General features: G+C 41.3%; 1 protein-coding gene across 1 annotated transcript in view; it reads left to right on the top strand.

Moving 5' to 3' along the window:
- The window catches only part of LOC145408276 (lactadherin-like), a gene marked incomplete at its 5' end in the record, with an annotated part of 466,139 nt that overhangs the window by 345,863 nt on the left and 100,624 nt on the right, over window positions 1-19,652 (top strand). The window contains one exon of the mRNA XM_080279043.1: window positions 913-1,051. Within this exon, the coding sequence (XP_080135169.1) occupies window positions 913-1,051 (139 nt within the window). The remainder of the gene's footprint in view (window positions 1-912; window positions 1,052-19,652) is intronic.

Here is a 19,652-nt window from a genome sequence, read left to right as displayed (position 1 = left end):
TTTGACCTCGAACTTTTCGGTACATGCCAATCAGATGTATATACCATGTGTGTTTACTTCTATACGCCAAGTTTTGTGAGAAATCACTATAGACGTATATGAATTATGAATAGCGAGTAAAAAAAAAAAAAATAGATAATGCACGCGGGTATTATTAGCTCACTCAGTTTCCAAATACAGCTTTCGTCAAGCACGTGTTTGCATCGCTGTGTCATTATCGTCCAGTCATTATTTTTTCCACATATCCCAGTCCCACATATCCTTGCTAACACCCATCCAAGTTGGTCCGTATTTAAAGCTCATATTCCACTACGTCGGGTGCTATCTTGTGTGTTGCGGGGACGGCTCAATCACAGTTATTAATGTCTATCCTGCATCATTTATTAATTTCCTTCTCACTGCCATACCCACGCCCACACCGGCAAACTGAGCCATCAATGCAACACATTACACCACCTGAGTTTATTGTGAGATGCTGTTTACGGATAACCCTCTATTTACATTCTGGCTGCACGTGACAAGCAGGTGCATTTTCCATACTCAGTTGTCTCTAGAACTACGGCTGGCGACTTATCTTTTTCTGTCTGGTTAATGTAATGCGATTTTATTTGTCACTGCGTAGCCTCAAAAGAATAATACTGTATTTTCCAATTAAGAGGGTTTAGATGAAAATTTTGAAAGTCCAAAGGCGCAATGAGGTTTTCATGCCCCATTGTTAGACTACTGCACTTGTAGTGTCATACCGCAAGGCCTTGGTAATCCAAAATATTACCCATTTCATGAATGTGAGTTCAGTTATATTTTTTCGTATAACAAGGAAGAAAAAATGTTAGAAAGAGAGAGAGAGAGAGAGAGAGAGAGAGAGAGAGAGAGAGACCATGACCTTCAACCTTCGCCCTATCTCTCCCTCAGGTGTTCCAAGCCAACGTCGACTCGCACCGAACCAGACACAACTTCGTGGACCCGCCTGTCCTTGGCCGGTTCTTTAGGCTCCACGTACACGCCTGGCACACGCACCCTTCACTGCGCTTCGAACTGCTAGGGTGTCAGGGTAAGACGTGGATTTACATCTTGTTTCTATAATTCGTTGACTTTAACTAGGCTGAGTTTCTTGTTTTACAGCTTACCTAACGTAGCTCAGTGGCAAAATTGGACAATGCTACAACTCTTTTTTATAACACTGTAGCTAGCACCATGTTCGAGTGTGGATCTCTTGTTATAGCTCAGTATTCAAGTTGGGGGATGACAACTTTATGCCTGGTTACAATGAGCATGGTAATATAGTAGTAGTAGTAGTAGTAGTAGTAGTAGTAGCAGGAGCAGCAGCAGCAGCAGCAGCAACAGAAGGAAGCTCATCTGAAACGCGAACAGGCTTAAACCCCCTTTTCCCTGCAGAAACTCTTCCTCCTTTCATGAGATAGGGAGGTACTTATAGGACGTTTGTATAACCAGGCAGTTGAATCGTCATATTATATCAGGGTCACCACATGAAGGCGTCCCTATCCACTACCATCTGCGTGTTTCTGAAATGTGAATTAAATGTGCTTCCATTTCGTATAAATGAGGTACAAATTTTCTATGTCCTTAAGACACTCAGGATCATATGCAAAGCCTGTTAGAAAGTATCCGATCATAGGTTCTTAAAAAAAAATAACTAACCTACTGAGCTAGGACACTAATCCCTCTCAAAGTAGGTCCCTTCTGATTTAACACAGGTAGCCCAGCGTTCTTTCCACTACTTGAAACATTTTTCATAGTCGGTTTTCGATATCTCCTGCAGGTGTTACGTCGCATTCGTTATGATCTCGTCCCTCTTCTCAAATCAGGAACCCTTCAGCAGAGTTTTGAGCTTGGGGAATAACCAAAAGTAGCAGGAGGTCATGTCTGGTAAGTAGAGAGCCTGCCAGAACTGCGGGATGTTGTGCTTGGGAAAAATTCCTGAATCAATTGAGAAGGATGGGCAGGGGCGTTGTCATGATGCAGCTTCCAACTTGCCACTTTAGGTCTCTCCCACCGAACTAAGTCACGAAGACGACGGATAACGTTGAGTTAGTCATGTTTGTTGACAGTCTGAGCTCGAGCGTATTCGTGATGCACGATACCACGGTATTCGAAAAAAAGAAAAAAACTCAGTGTGCGAGTCCATTTCACCTTGCTGCGGATCTGTTGTGCTCTTTTTGGCCTGAGGCGATCCTGTATGCTTCAACTGGGAAGATTGTGCTTTGGTTTCCAGGTCGTCCCCGTACACCAAAGTCTTATCTCCAGTGATAACAGTCTTCAGAAAGTCTGGATCGCGATTTGCACACTCCAACACGTCTTGAGCAACGTTCATCCAAGAGAAGAGATCATATTGCAACGAAGCATCTGCAGGAGATACCGAAAACCGACTTTGAAAAATGTTTCAGACAGTGGAAAGAACGCTGAACCACGTGTGTCAAGTCAGAAATTGGCCCTCATCGAGCGGGTTTATGCTCGTAGTCTTGAAACTGAGGGCAGGGGTTACCCTTCCTGCACCCCTCTCTAGGTGGAAGCTCACACCTTCAACGTAAGTGGTAATCTTGGAAGCTTGAGAGCACACTCCTTCGTGTGGGTAGGCATGGCAAGCACTTGGTAACACTAACTAATTTTAAAACGTAAAATCTTAAAATAAAACAAAGCATATGACAATTTCTAAGGTTAACATACAATATAATCTCTTAATGTTAGGAGCTCTTACCTGTTTTACCATTAATGACTGGCAGTTGTTCTTGAATACTCTGTATAAGAGTAGGCTATGCATCCAGGCTTTGGAGACCCTGTACCGTAGGAAAAATTCGCTGTCAGCACAGCTTCAAAGGGGTTCATGCGGTCAGTAATAACCCTACGAATACACCTTGGCTAGCCATACCGATTTTGATTACATTATGCCCCAAATGCTTGTTTTTGCCATTTTTCCCACCCAGAACCACGAAATCCCACCAGTCCCCCAAGACCGTGGGAGGGAGGGTTAATTTGAAAACCAATCACGTTCACCGAAAATAAAGGTCAAAATCGTTCAAATCACACCAAAATACACCAGAAAAATATATTGCCAAGCCAAAACAAAATAGTGTGGACTTCTAAGTTTACCGAACGCAAACACGAGACTTCATAATTCAAACTACTGGCTGTGCACGATTCGTCTGTTTAGGTAGTACGCGGCCATTCTTTACTGTTGGAATCATTACATGAACAAATCAAACTAATTATAAAAGTATCATGCACCATATATGATAAACAGCTTAATAGGAATAGTGTAAATGGAAGTGGATACAGTATCTCATTTTTGTTTTTGTCTCATCGTAAATTAACCATCTCCGGAGAAGCGGTGAAGTCTTTTTAAACAATGGAAATATTAAACGCTTATTTGTTTTTCTTTACGCGACATTTTTATCATTAAATTAAACTTCCCATCATACACATCATAAGGTCCTTCATGAGTAAAATTTCTACATAGTTTCCTTAGCACAAGGCTGCTATAATATGACGAAGGGGCATGCGAAGGGGTGCTGTGAGACTCCTCGCGGATTCCAGTACTACGCTGTGGCTCTGCCGTTCACCAGGAAACGCTCTCCTTTTCGTGCATTAAGATTACCAAAAGATACGGATAGGGCATGGTGAACGCCTGCCCACAGTTTAAGACTACGGCCTTTAGTGTTCTAGATCAAGAGGATAGCTATTTATGTTTTTTAAGAGCCTAGGGTCGGATACTTTCTGAACAGACCTCGTACGAGTAACACTCAGCTGAATACAATTGTCTGGCGTCAGCTGGAATAGAATAACAATATTAACACTCGTATGCTCCTTTTCTCAAGTTCAGCTGTATACAGTCGTCCTTGCATCAGCTGTAATAGGACACTAGTATTGCTCACGTAATGGCACTCAGGAGTGAGTGAAGCTGGTCATATATATATATATATATATATATATATATATATATATATATATATATATATATATATATATATATATATAATTACTTTATTCACTTATTTATTGTTGAGAATGTGAGAGGCAACTGTCTCGTAAAGGGTGTTGCAATTATCCTTTGCAAGCTTCGCTTTAATCGAATTGCAGCTGGTGTAATATTCTGTCCATCAAACTCCATCCTTTTATTTTCCTTTCATGTCACCTGTCAAGGAGGAAAAAAAAAAAATCTAACACATCCAAGGCCCTAGCCAACAAATTTCGCTAGAGGCACATCACAGTTTATACAACTGTAGACACTTAATACCAAAGTATGAACTGAAGAGCACTTTAGGTATTGACAACTTCATCTCTTAATACCAAAATGAAGGAAACAATCCATGATGAGATGGAGCTTAATGATCAGATATAACTGTTATTAAGCTGGATATTTCGACTGTCACTGATTATGAAATTACCGTCCTTTATAACATCCCTGTGTTTTACCTGTTTTAACTATCGATGAAGCAGCTGGAAGCCTTCGAAAACAGATAAGAACTTAAGCTTTGGATGTCTACGAGAGATAAAGTTTTGACAATTATAATAAACTTTATGGTCTCATTCATTTCTTAATGACCCTTGTGCAGTCGATAAGTATGAACCTATTTTCAAAAAAGAAGCTTGATGCTGTTATGTAGGTATAAAATGGTTCAGGAATCGAATCTCCAGGTTCAGTTTGTTAAGTGATCATAAGATGAGTGAATTGCTTATTGTTAAGAAGGAGCATAAAATTTAGGATAGGAAAGGAGCTATTGATTGAGGAAACAGAATAAAAGTAGATCTTGATTCGTACGCAAACTAAAGTACATTAGAAAAGATAGGTAACATTGGTAACTCAGCAGTGAAGTACAGGAGAGATGGGCAGTGGTGGTGATGATGGAAAGATGTAATTACCAAGGTAGCTTATGACAAGCAAATTTACTCAAGGGCGTCATCCATAGCCAGGTCGTGGGAGACAATTCTGTCAGCTGAAGCTGTTGGTGATGATTAATGATGTATAGTGATATTGCCTGAAGCCAAGGAGGACTAGGTACCTCAAAGTCGCTCCGCCTCAACTAACAGTCTCGTACGGGATCATAAATCTGCATTTGCTACTTATCCTTTTTTTGTAGGCCAGTTTGTAGATCTCGATGATTTCCTTAACCTGTTCAGTTCGTTGATGAATGTTTTACCTTATTTCAGTCTATTCTATTCAATTTAGAGTTTGTTTATAACTTCTCAAGTTCGAAATATTTCTCCTCTACCAAACTAAATCGTCGGAAGGGCAGCAGGAAAATGAAAAAAAGAAAAGAAAAAAGAATCAGAAGCCAGAGGTATTCTAACAACTAATCACCAAAGCCTCTCCCTCTTGGTCAGTGCAGGATCAGGCTGTATTATGTCATCTTAAATTTGGCCTAAAACTGTCATCTCGCCGCCTTGAATGCTGAGCTGTTACAGGGGTTGAGCACTAGAATTCCTGCGTGGTGCTAGTTACCGTGAAATGGACTTGGAACCACAGTACTGTCCTATTTTGTTACTGAGGAATGGAAATAAGCTGCAAAAGAACGAAAGTCTCCAGCAAGATAAAGTGGCAGAGACTGAGGTTTGGCTACTGAGCAGTTGCGACTAGAATGAGGTATGATGCTGGAGATGAAGAAGAGAGATTCGGAATTTCATTTAGTACCTTGAGATGGATTTATGCCTCTTGCCAGTACAAGGTCATTAAGGCAGATAATCACTATCCTCTCAAGTTTCAGGAGATCGACTCTGAGAACTCCGCGTAGGTACACCTTGAGACTGGGGAGGGAGGTGGGAGGACAGTGTGGGTTAGAGAGGTGGTGGTGGTGGTTCTCGAGGAGAGAAATTAGTGAGAGTTGAGAAGATGGGGGATAATGAAAGGAGAGAGTGAGTTAGAAAGGTGGGGCTTCTGGAGGTTGGAGAGGTGAGGAAACACAGAGAGTTTAGGAGGTGGTGGACAGTGAAAGTTGGGGAGGTTGGGGGAAAAGTAAGGCTTTGGTTACGAAGGTGAAATAGTAAATGCTTGGGAGGTGAGGGTTGGGGAAAAGCTGGAAAGAGTAACTTTTGTGCAGGAGAAGGGACAGTGAGGGTTGGTGAGGTAAGACTGGGGAAGTGAAGGTTGCGGAAAAGCGAGAGTCAGGTTTAGGGAGGTAAGTAGTAATAGGGGCAATAAGGGATGGGGAGGAGAGTTTGGGGAAGAGAGTGAGACAGTATGGGTTGGTAAGGAGAGGTAATAGTAAGATTTGGGGAGGCGGGAGATAGTAACAAGAATGGGAGTAGGGAGGGACCGTGAGAGATGGGGAGGTGAGTTTGGAAAATAGGGAGATACAATATGGGTTGATATTGAGGGGAAATGGTATGAACTGAGGAGTAGAGAGGGTGTGGGTTGAGGAAGTGGCAGAAAGATCAGGGAGGAGGCTGAAGGGTTGAGACAAGAGCCAGGATGTATTATGATATTTTATTTCCCCAATTTAGCTTGGCCGTTTATAACATGCTTCATTGTGCAGAAGAGGACACCCCAGCTACCGAGCTCAACATTTATACCATATTATATTTTTCTCTATTTAGCTTGCCTATTTAATCCTCTGTGTTGATATTAACATACCTATATGATGATACTGTGACAGAGTAACAAGTCTGAGAACAATCAGTGTATTAAATTTTACTTCAAATAATGTTTTGTGACAAATGTTCCACCATCATACGAGTATTTATTCTTATTAAACTGTTGTTGTTGTTGCTTAAACCCAGCTTGTATGGCCGAGCAGTCTGACCTACAGGTACAGTACTGTAGGGATCTGGCGACCCCTTGTGGTAGTCAGTTCCTCAGCAAGGTTGGATCAGGAACCTTCCCACGGAGAGACGTAGGGAAATATCAGGAGGTTTGGATCACAGGTGGACACCACAGCTGCTCCACCCAAGGTGGACAGCGCCAAGACGTGTAGGCTTCTTGACATCGCCCACCTTCTTAATTGGCTTAAGCATGCACACCATAATCATTAATAATAGGAAGGAAATCTACAGTAGTTAGATGTAAATAGACACATAAACTGATGTGAATAGAAAGCGTATTTTTTATTATAAAGGTGATCCGTAAATTTAGGTGATAGTACAGTATATGTGTCAAGCTACCCTTTGATTCCATTCTGTGTATGTGATCTCAGGCAGCGAGGGAATGATAACCTTGTCTTGCATGTCCTTCCGTAATGTTAGCGCCTGACCATCACTTCCTCCCTGATGTTCACTCACCCGGGTATTAGAGGGCAATTATGTGGGGAGGAGGGGGGAGGTTTGGAAAGAAGGGAGAAAAGTTGGGAAAGAAAAAGGGATGTGGAAGAGAGAGAAAGGTTGGGGACGAGGAAGAAGGGTTGAACAAGATGGAAAAAGTCTGAGGAAAAGGGAGAAGTGTTGGGGAGGAGGTTGAAATGTTGGTGAGGAGGGGAGGAGGTAGGGAGCAAAAAACCAGTTGAACAAGTACTACAACGTCGGAGTATAAGAGGGCAAATTTTCAGCTCCGTCAAGGCGAGGCACCTGCTCAGATCTAAGTACAGTATAAAAATATAAGATGAAGGCCACCGTTGCACTGAAGGGGTTAAGGGGGACTATATCTGATCTCTGCATTCCAGGTTGTCATTGAAGCTGAATAAAATCATCTGACGGCATTAAGAAAAAAAATCAACGTAGTAATGAAAATATTAATGAACACCGGTATTCGATCAAGAAGATTTTTTAAGACACAGCAATGGTTCGTACAGAGTACTGTTGATTAGGGGAAATAAGTATACACAGAAACTTAAGACATACTCTAGTGAAAGACGGTTGAACAGACAAGTAGACAAAGAATGAGAGGGAGAGAGAGAGAGAGAGAGAGAGAGAGAGAGAGAGAGAGAGAGAGAGGCTGACGGTTAAGGAAAAAATGAGAATAAACAATGTAAAGACGTAAGCATAAGCAGAAGAAAAATTTAATACATGAAGATGGGAATGTTGATGGAGATGGTGACTGAGATGGAGGCTGCACGGAGACTTACAGAGAGAGAGAGACGCAAAGGAGTCAAGGAACTGAGCAGTAGTACACATTAAACCAGAAAGAACAAGGTGAGGATAATATAGAAAGTACTCAGCCCCATATGGAAGTCAAGAGACCGTGATCAAAAGCACACAAGAAAATAACATAGATTTCTCAGGTACATAAAGGAAATAACGGAGCCAAGTTCCTAAGCACAGAGATAATAACACAGACATGTTTTCAAGAACAAAAGAAAGTAGCTCATCAGGGATTCAGATAAGTAAGGAAATAACGTGGCCAAGTTTTCAAGTACAAAGAGAAATCGCATGGCTTAGTTTTCATGTAAGAAAATAACACGGCTCGTTTTCAAGCACACGGGGAAACTAGAAAACGCTTAGGGAGCACATATTTCCTCCAGAGCCAATGAAATGCAAGATTCATTGATGTAATCCTGCATTCCTACCAGACGATTTTTTTTTTTTCCAGTTTCACATTTAATCAGTTCAGTTCTACAGTCTTAGTCTGTCATCTCACTGAATATTAGAGATCACATACCTCCTCCGACGCCAGTGAAATTTATTTATTCCAGCATCTGGATGCGCATCCATCTCAAAATCTAATAAACTCGTCCTTGATCCACATCTATCAACTAGATTTCGCTGAATGCGAAAATAACGTTTCGAGATATCTCGTCTGCAGACAGACAGACAAACTGACATCGGTGAATACATGACCTCTATCTTCAGTGGCGGAGGTAATAGCACACAATGGAATGTCTATCTATCTATCTATCTATTGCCAGACGCCTCATTCCCGTTTGGGGTGGCCACAAACAAATCGCCTCTAAGTCGCCCTGCCCCCCGCCATTTCACTGCCCTGCTCCCAACTCACACCCCACTCTCTCATATACCCCTCCACCCCATCCCTCCATCTCATCCTCGGCCTCCCCCTCCCTCTTCCCCCCTCCACCTCACTCACATACACTCTCTTCGTCAGTCTTTCACCCTTCATCCTCTCCACATGGCCAAACCACCTCAGTGTGTTCCTCATAACGCTTCCTATCACATCCACATCCACACCACAACGCTCCTTTATATTCTCATTCGTCAGCCTGTCTCTCCATGTGACTCCACAGGCTCCTCTTAAATAACTCATTTCCACTGCTCTCACTCTTGACTTGTGTCCTTCCAACAACGTCCAAGCTTCACTTCCATACGTTAGAGTTGGTATCACAATACTGTCATGTAGTAACTTTTTCACTTCCATGCTCACTTCCCTGTTTCTTATCACTGCTTTCAAAGAACCAGCAACCTTTCTTCCCTGCTGTACCCTTTGAAGCACCTCACCCTCCAAACCTCCATCCTTACTCATCACACTACCCAAGTACTTAAACGTACTCACATTTTCCAATACCTCACCATCCAACCTCGCTGTACATTCACTGACTTCACCTCTCTCAAAGACCATCACTTTACTCTTCCCTACATTCACCTTTAGATTCCGTTTCTTACACACTCTCCCAAACTCATCCACCAAGCCTTGCAGCTCCCCTTCGTCTTCACTCAACAACACAATATCATCTGCAAACAACAGTACAGGGACTTTCCAAACACTGTCCTCTCTCACCAGGGACACTCCAGCATCCACTACCCTACCTTGTACCTCTTTTATTATCCCATCCATGTACAGATTGAACAACCATGGAGACATGACACATCCCTGTTTCAACCCAACTTTCAAAGAGAAAAATTCACTTAGTTCACCATCCACACGCACTGCAGCCTTCGCACCATCGTACATACTCTTAACAGCATTCAACAACTTCCCATCTACTTCATATATTCTTAACACTTTCCACAATCCTTGTCTATCCACCCTGTCATATGCTTTCTCCAAATCCATGAAAGCCGCATACAACTTCTTTCCCTTCTCTAGAAACTTTTCCACTATAGATCTAAGAATGAATATCTGATCTACACAACCTCTTCCCTTCCTAAAGCCTCCCTGTTCTTCTCCAACTAATTTCTCTGTTCTTTCTCTAACTCTGTCAATAAGTATCCTACCATACACTTTTCCTATTATACTAAGAAGACAAATGCCCCTATGATTACCACACAGTTCTTTTTCCCCTTTTCCTTTGTACAAGGGAATAATTATACCTGACTTCCAATCCTCCGGGACTCTACCTTCCTCCCAGGCCAATCTGCACATCTTCCACATCCATTCTACTACTATCTCTCCCCCATGCTTCAGCATTTCACCACACACTCCATCAATTCCTGGGGCTTTCCCCGATTTAACTTTCTTCATTGCTTCCACAACTTCTATCCTACTGATTTCTTCCTGTCTTCTCACTTCCCTCCTCCTCCCAGCCATTCCCCAACCACGTATACTCGCATTACTTCCATCCTCTACGTTCAACAATTCCTTAAAGTATTCTCTCCATCTGTTCACTTTTTCTCCCTTCTCCACTAGTAATCTACCATTTTTATCTTTCACTCCCCTGCTAACTTCACTTCCACCCTGTCTTACTCTTTTCACCTCTTTCCAGAACATTTTCTTACAGTCCCTCCACTTTACACTCAAATTCCTTCCAAATTCCTCATCCACTCTCTTCTTACTTTCTCATACTAATCTTTTCACCTCTCTCTTTCTTTCTGCATATAACTCTCTCTTCCGCCTCTCAACTTCTTCCACGCCCCTATTTCTCATCTATTCATTGTATGCTTTCTTCTTTTGTGCCGCAGCCTGTTTCACCTCTTCAGTCCACCACGCTGTTCCTTGCACCCCCCTCCGTCTTCTCTTCCTTCCACACACCACATCACATGCTGCACATATTTCTTCTGTAAATATCCTACACACACCTTCCACGTCTCCCATCTGCTCCAGTTCATATTTGCCTAATCGTTCCTCCACTTCTCTCTTATACTCTGCCTTTTGCCCATCCTCTTCTAACCTTTCCACTCTCCTTGCCACTACTCCTTCCTCTCGTCTTTCCTTTCTTCTATTCCTCCATCTTACTTGAAATCTAATTCTGGCCACCACCAAGTAGTGGTCAGAAAGTCCACTCCCCCATCCTCTATAAACTCTTGCATCCATTCTACATAATTTCCAAACACACAAGGACAGAGGTAACAAGATTAAGTTCTCAAGGATAAATGGCAGTTTTAAGACCTACGTCTGCCATTACAAAGGTAATTACTGTGCATGTGAGTAACTGTGTGACGTGTCTGGCGTCTGCAGCACTGCTTTGTGTTGGTGCACATGTTGCATTGATTGAGAAAGGAACGAATATGGAAGGCATGAGATCGTAAGCATAAAAGTGGTTCACTTAATTCCCCTGCTTATTATAGGGCTTCTCCATCTTTTTTAAATGAATGTGTCAACTGCATTCTGGTCAAAGATGCTGATATGAAATTACATAGCTATCAGAATGCCTTCGTGATATATGATATTGCATTTATAACTGACTTAAACATATGATATTGCATTTACAATTGACTTAATTTGTTCACCTTCGTCCTTTAAATATTCTTTACAAAATTGTAGTAATTACCACAGAGGTACAATGTAGAGTAGTGGATGTTGGAATGGCCCTGGTGAGAGAGGACAGTGTTTGGAAACTCCCTGTACTGTTATTTGCAGATGATATTGTGTTGTTGAGTGAAGACGAAGGGGAGCTGTAAGGCTTGGTGGATGAGTCTGGGAGAGTGTGTAAGAAACGGAATCTAAAGAAGAGTAAAGTGATGGTCTTTAAGAGAGGTGAAGGCAGTGAATGTGCAGCGAGGTTGGATGGTGAGGTATTGGAAAATGTGAGTACGTTAAGTACTTGGGTAGTGTGATGAGTAAGGATGGAGGTTTGGAGGGTGAAGTGCTTGAAAGGGTACAGCAGGGAAGAGAGGTTGCTGGTTCTTTGAAAGCAGTGATAAGAAACAGGGAAGTGAGCATGGAAGTGAAAAAGTTACTACATGACAGTATTGTGATACCAACTCTAACGTATGGAAGTGAAGCTTGGACGTTGTTGGAAGGACACAAGTCAAGAGTGAGAGCAGTGGAAATGAGTTATTTAAGAGGAGCCTTTGGAGTCACATGGAGAGACAGGCTGACGAATGAGGATATAAAGGAGCGTTGTGGTGTGGATGTGGATGTGATAGGAAGCGTTATGAGGAACACACTGAGGTGGTTTGGCCATGTGGAGAGGATGGAGGGTGAGAGACTGACGAAGAGAGTGTATGTGAGTGAGGTGGAGGGGGGAAGAGGGAGGGGGAGGCCGAGGATGAGATGGAGGGATGGGGTGGAGAGGTATATGAGAGAGTGGGGTGTGAGTCGGGAGCAGGGCAGTGAAATGGCGGGGGACAGGGCAACGTAGAGGCGACTTGTTTGTGGCCACCCCAAACGGGATTGAGGCGTCTGGCAATAGATAGATAGATAGATCACAGGTATCCAAAAACAAGCCTAATTCTTTCATGATACATTTCTCTCTTATCTTTTCATGTGCTCTTGCTTCATAACATTGGTCTTTATTCACATGCTGCTTATAAGCACTGAAAATCCATGCACAAACTTTAAATAAAGGGTATAAGAAATCTGCTCACTAGACGTTATAATAATAATAATAATCATCATCATCATCATCATCATCATCATCATCATAAAAATAATTATATAATAATATAATTTGTGATAGATGGGGGCGCCCATCATCCACCCACTTAGTGTAGTGGTACTCTGTTTTTAGGGTAGCTCTACATTGAGTGGCAAACCAAATGATTTCCTATAAACCAGGAAAGCATTTACAACGCTGGATGATAACCTTATACTTAACCAACATGTGTTCCCTAGGTGACAACAAGTGGGTTGGTGGAGGGTTAGTGCCCATTCCAGGAAAACATCTAACTAAAATACGAACAAGAATAATAACGATGATGATAATAGTAACTAGAACTTTGAATTTACTGAAACAATATTTAAGAAACTCCACATTCCAGATGATAATGCCACATTTCAGATTAGAATGAAAAAAAAAAAAAAATCCACTTGTACATCAGGTATGGTGTACTGTACAGTCTTCGAAATAATCTGCACACAGTATTTTGATGGCAGATTTAAAAAATCTTCAAAAAGCATACAAAAACATTGATTTGTCATAATTGCCGTTATGAAATCTTAAAAAGTATACACTATTAGGATCCTGAAAATACTTTTACCATTGTAGACCAGTATGAAAGGTTGTTAGGTATGACTAAAAATTGTTTACTGATTATGACCTGTGACCTTGAGATCAAGGCCACAGGTCATAATCAGATCATGTTCACTCATGACCCACTACATTTTCATCGATTTTGGTAAAAATCGGCCAAATACTTTCCGATACAGCATTTTCAGGCGTAAGGCTGCAATTTTGATTTTCCTCAGTATCTCAAAAAGAGTTTGTTGGATATCAGTATCAGTACCCAGATGCAGTAGTATATGGTGGAGACTACATACTAGAAAATTTGCAAAGCAATCGATTCAGTAATTTTTGCTGCGCAGTAGAGCAAAAATCGAAAAAAAGAGGGCTTTAGTGCTGCGCTAGTGCTAGGGAAAAAAACAGACATGTGCCGAAAGAAGCCTGCAAGGAAGATGCATCACTCCTGAAAATTTCAAGTCTATCGCGGACGGTTTTGGAATGCCGGCCTTCTAGATCTCCCCCCTCAAAAAAAAAAATAAATAAATAAATACATAAATAACTACAATGTCAGCAAGAATTCCACATATATATATATTTAGAGAGAGAGAGAGAGAGAGAGAGAGAGAGAGAGAGAGAGAATACTTGCTTTGGTTTTACCCCGAGGATCAAAACCCAAGTTTACGGTATCTTAGAAATTAAAATTAAACCTAAGGAAAAATAAAACTAGCCCTACATTTGCAATGAAATTGGCTGTTTCGAAGGCGCTACATAAAATAAGACATTTCTAACTGAAAGTAAAAAAAAAAAAAAAAACTCTAAGTTCAAGGCTGTGAATACCAGAGTGTACAGCGGTCACCAGAAGCTACCCACCACTAAGAATGGTGACCAACATGACAGATATGCATCTGGTCCTACCGGTTCGCCGGTCTAGCTAGAGTCGTGAAATTTCCTGGACCAAAGTTCAGCTCTCCAGCCACAGGTTGCCTGTCCGCAAGGCCCTTGACTGAGCAGAGTCCTGGGCAAGAAATAGGGTCCAAACAAACTATAAACAGGTGCAAATTATCACACGCTACGAATTTCAAAATTATGACACTAATCATCTTACAAAAGGAGTCATTCCCAGTGGCCAATAGGTGTGTCGTGGATCACCTAATGGCCATCAGACTTGACGAAACATTCGACCTCACCGTATGGACAATACGAGTCTCAACAGAAGCAACGAGTACACACATCGACTTTCATTCAACTCAGGAGAAGAAAGTAATAAGATAACCAGAGTTGGGTTTAACTCAGAAATTTAAACCAATTACCCCGTGAACAAAAATCCGTGCAGTTTGAAAAGGCATACAGTTTATTGCGCTCTATGAGTACCGTGACGACATTAACTATTTTGTGCTGGCTCACAGCCATATCATATCTTCTTGAACTCAGAAAGGTAGGTTTGAACCACCTGATCCTAGGACTGATCATATCTTCTTGAACTCAGAAAGGTAGGTTTGAACCACCTGATCCTAGGACTTTTCTTCATCAGAATTAAATCATCCATCAGACACTGGCAGGAGTACAATCTATCACATGTGTTGGAGAAGAACGCCTTTGTGTGGTGCCACTTGTATTTCCTGGTGGGCGCACTGTTCATTTATACAAGCGTCCCTCAGCTCCCTTCTTATCCTCAGAAAAGAGAATGATGGACTGTAGGAAAAGAGTGATTTCAGCTTGCAGTCGAATGGGTTTAGGTGAAACTGGGCATACGACTAATACTTCTGCCACTAATCTGCAGATATCTCTGGTGAAAGGGAGAGATTGTGATTTTATCCTAACTAATAACTCCAAACTATTTTACTCAGGTAAGGGACATGTCTAGTACCCAAGTGGCAATATGCTGTCACTATTTAATGCATGTGTGCGTTGAATATGTTATTGTTATTAATGTACCGTTCACCCAGTAAGGATGTTTTTCTTATGCATTTTACTAACGTCTGTTGGGTTACTTATTAAATCTCACGACTCATTATTTCCGATATTCTTATTACCTCTAGACAATTGTACTATGTTTAGGGTAGATATTTTGAACTTGAGAAGTTAGATATAGCGTCCACTGACACATTAACGTTTAGAGATCCCTTTAAAGCTGAATAAAATAGTTTTTGTTAGCAAGCTTACAAAAGAAAATACGGCATCGTAGTGAATGGACTAATCTTGCTGCAATGTTACTGAATATAAGGTCATTGTTTTGCTTGCGCAACAAAGCACCAGGTATATGAGAGCAGCGTGAACATATTTTATGTTGTTGCTAGAGAAAACTTTGAAGTAAGCTTTACCTGTACTTAAACCATTAATCATAAATCACCCATTTTCATAGAGAATACTTTCAAGACCCTTACCCAACTCCCACCACAACAACAGTTCATTCCTCCGCTTACTTCGGTCCCAACGCCCACTTCTATAACCTCATAACCTTTCCCTTCTTCAGGAATATTTTAAAATAAACCTTAACTACACTGTACTTACTAACTCCACAACATATATTTTTACATGGTTTTTCAAACCTACCCCAACCTGTCCCTCCATACCACTCATTCCTATCCTCACCACACCCATTCTTTTATTCCCATTTTGGTGGTTTAACGGCACGACCCAGGTTAAGCTGTGAGCGAACGCACTTGTTTGTTGTTGTAAGTTACATCTACAATTTATTCAGGTATACAAGGAAGTTAACAGGGGAGTGAAAGATAAAAATGGTAGATTACTAGTGGAGAAGGGAGAAAAAGTGAGCAGATGGAGAGAACACTTTAAGGAATTGTTGAACGTAGAGGATGGAAGTAATGCGAGTATAAGTGGCTGGGGAATGGCTTGGAGAAGGAGGGAGGTGAGAAGATAGGAAGAAATCAGTAGGATAGAAGTTGTGGAAGCAATGAAGAAAGTTAAATCGGGGAAAGCCCCAGGAATTGATGGAGTGTGTGGTGAAATGCTGAAGCATGGGGGAGTGATAGTAGTAGAATGGATGTGGAAGATGTGCAGATTGGCCTGGGAGGAAGGTAGAGTCCCGGAGGATTGGAAGTCAGGTATAATCATTCCCTTGTACAAAGGAAAAGGGGAAAAAGAAGTGTGTGGTAATCATAGGGGCATTTGTCTTCTTAGTATAATAGGAAAAGTGTATGGTAGGATACTTATTGACAGAGTTAGAGAAAGAACAGAGAAATTAGTTGGAGAAGAACAGGGAGGCTTTAGGAAGGGAAGAGGTTGTGTAGATCAGATATCTATTCTTAGATCTTTAGTGGAAAAGTTTCTAGAGAAGGGAAAGAAGTTGTATGTTGCTTTCATGGATTTGGAGAAAGCATATGACAGGGTGGATAGACAAGGATTGTGGAAAGTGTTAAGAATATATGGAGTAGATGGGAAGTTGTTGTATGCTGTGAAGAGTATGTACGATGATGCGAAAACTGCAGTGCGTGTGGATGGTGAACTAAGTGAATTTTTCTCTTTGAAAGTTGGTTTGAAACAGGGATGTGTCATGTCTCCATGGTTGTTCAATCTGTACATGGATGGGGTAATAAAAGAGATACAAGGTAGGGTAGTGGATGTTGGAGTGGCCCTGGTGAGAGAGGATAGTGTTTGGAAACTCCCTGTACTGTTGTTTGCAGATGATACTGTGTTGTTGAGTGAAGACGAAGGGGAGCTGCAAGGCTTGGTGGATGAGTTTGAGAGAGTGTGTAAGAAACGGAATCTAAAGGTGAATGTAGGGAAGAGTAAAGTGATGGTCTTTGAGAGAGGTGAAGTCAGTGAATGTGCAGCGAGGTTGGATGGTGAGGAATTGGAAAATGTACGTTTAAGCACTTGGGTAGTGTGATGAGTAAGGATGGAGGTTTGGAGGGTGAAGTGCTTGAAAGGGTACAGCAGGGAAGAAAGGTTGCTGGTTCTTTGAAAGCAGTGATAAGAAACAGGGAAGTGAGCATGGAAGTGAAAAAGTTACTACATGACAGTATTGTGATACCAACTCTAACGTATGGAAGTGAAACTTGGACGTTGTTGGAAGGGCAAAAGTCAAGAGTGAGAGCAGTGGAAATGAGTTATTTAAGAGGAGCCTGTGGAGTCACATGGAGAGACAGGCTGACGAATGAGGATATAAAGGAGCGTTGTGGTGTTGATGTGGATGTGATAGGAAGCGTTATGAGGAACACACTGAGGTGGTTTGGCCATGTGGAGAGGATGGAGAGTGAAAGACTGACGAAGAGAGTGTATGTGAGTGAGGTGGAGGGGGGAAGAGGGAGGGGGAGGCCGAGGATGAGATGGAGGGATGGGGTGGAGAGGTATATGAGAGAGGGGGGTGTGAGTTGGGAGCAGGGCAGTGAAATGGCGGGGGACAGGGCGACTTGGAGGCGATTTGTTTGTGGCCACCCCAAACGGGATTGAGGCGTCTGGGAATAGATAGATAGATAGATACAAGGAAACTCATTCTTTCCAAACAATTCTTTTTTTTTTTGACATCTTCTCACATCAGGGTAGATGTCATGACAGGTTTGATATACATTTTAAGGAAACGAGTTTTGCGTCGGTGTTGAACATGACATAAGGAATATCAGTACAGCAACGCACTATGCATTTACAGTGAAGCCAGCAATGAGTTTACCGGTGTCGTGATTCTGAGCGTTTCTGCGAAGATCAGTACGAGTATATCTATCTATTTACCTGTCTGTCTAACTATCTATCTATCTATCTATATAATAGATAGATAGATTTAGATATAGATATACAGATATATATGAACGGAGATATATAGATATATATTAGATATATAGACATACAAGTGCTTACCCGCAAGAATTTGTGGGACTAACTAATAGCCCTTCCATCAGAAAATATTTGCATATACTATTATCTTGTTTTCCGTACTGTTGTTGAGCCCACAATGAACAGTTCTAACTACAAAAGTCGAAAAAATGATTTTCGCTAAACTTCGCGTATCGCACTTTCAGAAAATCTTGCGCGGTCTCACCAAAATTTTTGTCTGACATTTTTCTGACAATCCCTGACCTAATACAAAAAGAATTAGGTCGTTATCTATTACCCTTCTCATGAAAGAAACAATTAAAAGCACAGACAACACACATATACACAGCTTGACTTTCATAGATACATAGCCAATATGTATACGGTATATATATATATATATATATATATATATATATATATATATATATATATATATATATATATATATATATATGTGTGTGTGTGTGTGTGTGTGTGTACTTTTACTTCTCTCTCTCTCTCTCTCTCTCTCTCTCTCTCTCTCTCTCTCTCTCTCTCTCTCTCTCTATATATATATATATATATATATATATATTATACACCACCACACACACACACACACACACTCGGGTTTTGTATCCTGGGATCCAGCATCCTGGAGGCTTTCATTCTTACAGTACATTCAGTGGTTTACATCTTAGGAGCTCATTCTTACTTAGCCTGTTCTGTGTGTTTTTCTACGGTGTTCTTTGATGATTCGTGGTGTTAACTAATGTTTGTTATTTTTACCTTTGCCAGGAGGTTATATTTTATCCCGCATTGGTTGGTTTGTCTGTTTGTCCGTCTGTCTGTCAGCAGGATTACTAAAAAAATCTATGAACGAATTTTGCTGAAATATTTTTTTGAAGGGTAGGATATGGTCCAATGAGCAGTCGATTTGATTTGGGTTGTGTTCCGGAATTTTTCGTTTGTTTGCTCATACCATATGTCCAAAAGTTCCCAATGAATTTCTGTGAAATTTTGTGGAATGGTGGGCCATGGGCCAAGAAAGAATTCTTTATTTTTTCTGGCGGATTCGGATCCGGATCAGGATCCTTCTGCTCATTATCTCCCAAAGTTTTAAATGAATTCCAATCAAATTGAAAAAATCCAAATCCCCCTAACTGGGTCAAGGACATTGTAAGAAACAATAAATGGAGACTAGTTACTGTCCGCAGGATAGTTACAGAGCTCTAGTTTTGTTTTGCCTGTATTAGTATGGTTCTATTCTGGAGAACGATGTGGAGTGGTATGTAAAAGATTAACTACTTTACTGCGATGACGCATTTTCAGTTATTCCTGCTGTCTCCAGAGGACTTTATTCGGTTTAGAAGAGACAGTCCTACTTGAGGGAGTTAGAGAAAACCAAGATTAACATATTTCACTATTGAAGCGTTCTACAAACCCCCCCCCCAAAAAATCGTCTGGTAGCGGCAGGATTGAAATATAAATATGTAGCCTACTCGGTGTGAAGTGGTTTAAGTGCATTTCGACACCTGGTAAACTAATCCACCACTCTTTCCACCACCACTGCCACCGCAATCAATCCTGCAACCACAACTATCACCACTTACATCAGCGCACCTGAGCATCATCCCGCCCTTCTTACCACACCAAAAGAGTGGTAGATTCAGAACTATAATGGAACTAAATTCTTTCCCTGTTCCAGGAGGGTCTACGTTAAGTGAGGTTCAGTTAGGTTTG

The sequence above is a fragment of the Coenobita brevimanus genome, chromosome 76 (assembly GCF_032717465.1).
Source record: "Coenobita brevimanus isolate Jiangsu-jjx chromosome 76, ASM3271746v2, whole genome shotgun sequence".
Taxonomy (NCBI): domain Eukaryota; kingdom Metazoa; phylum Arthropoda; class Malacostraca; order Decapoda; family Coenobitidae; genus Coenobita; species Coenobita brevimanus.
The sequence above is the reverse complement of the archived record's forward strand: the minus strand, read 5'-3'. Positions and strand labels throughout refer to the sequence as shown.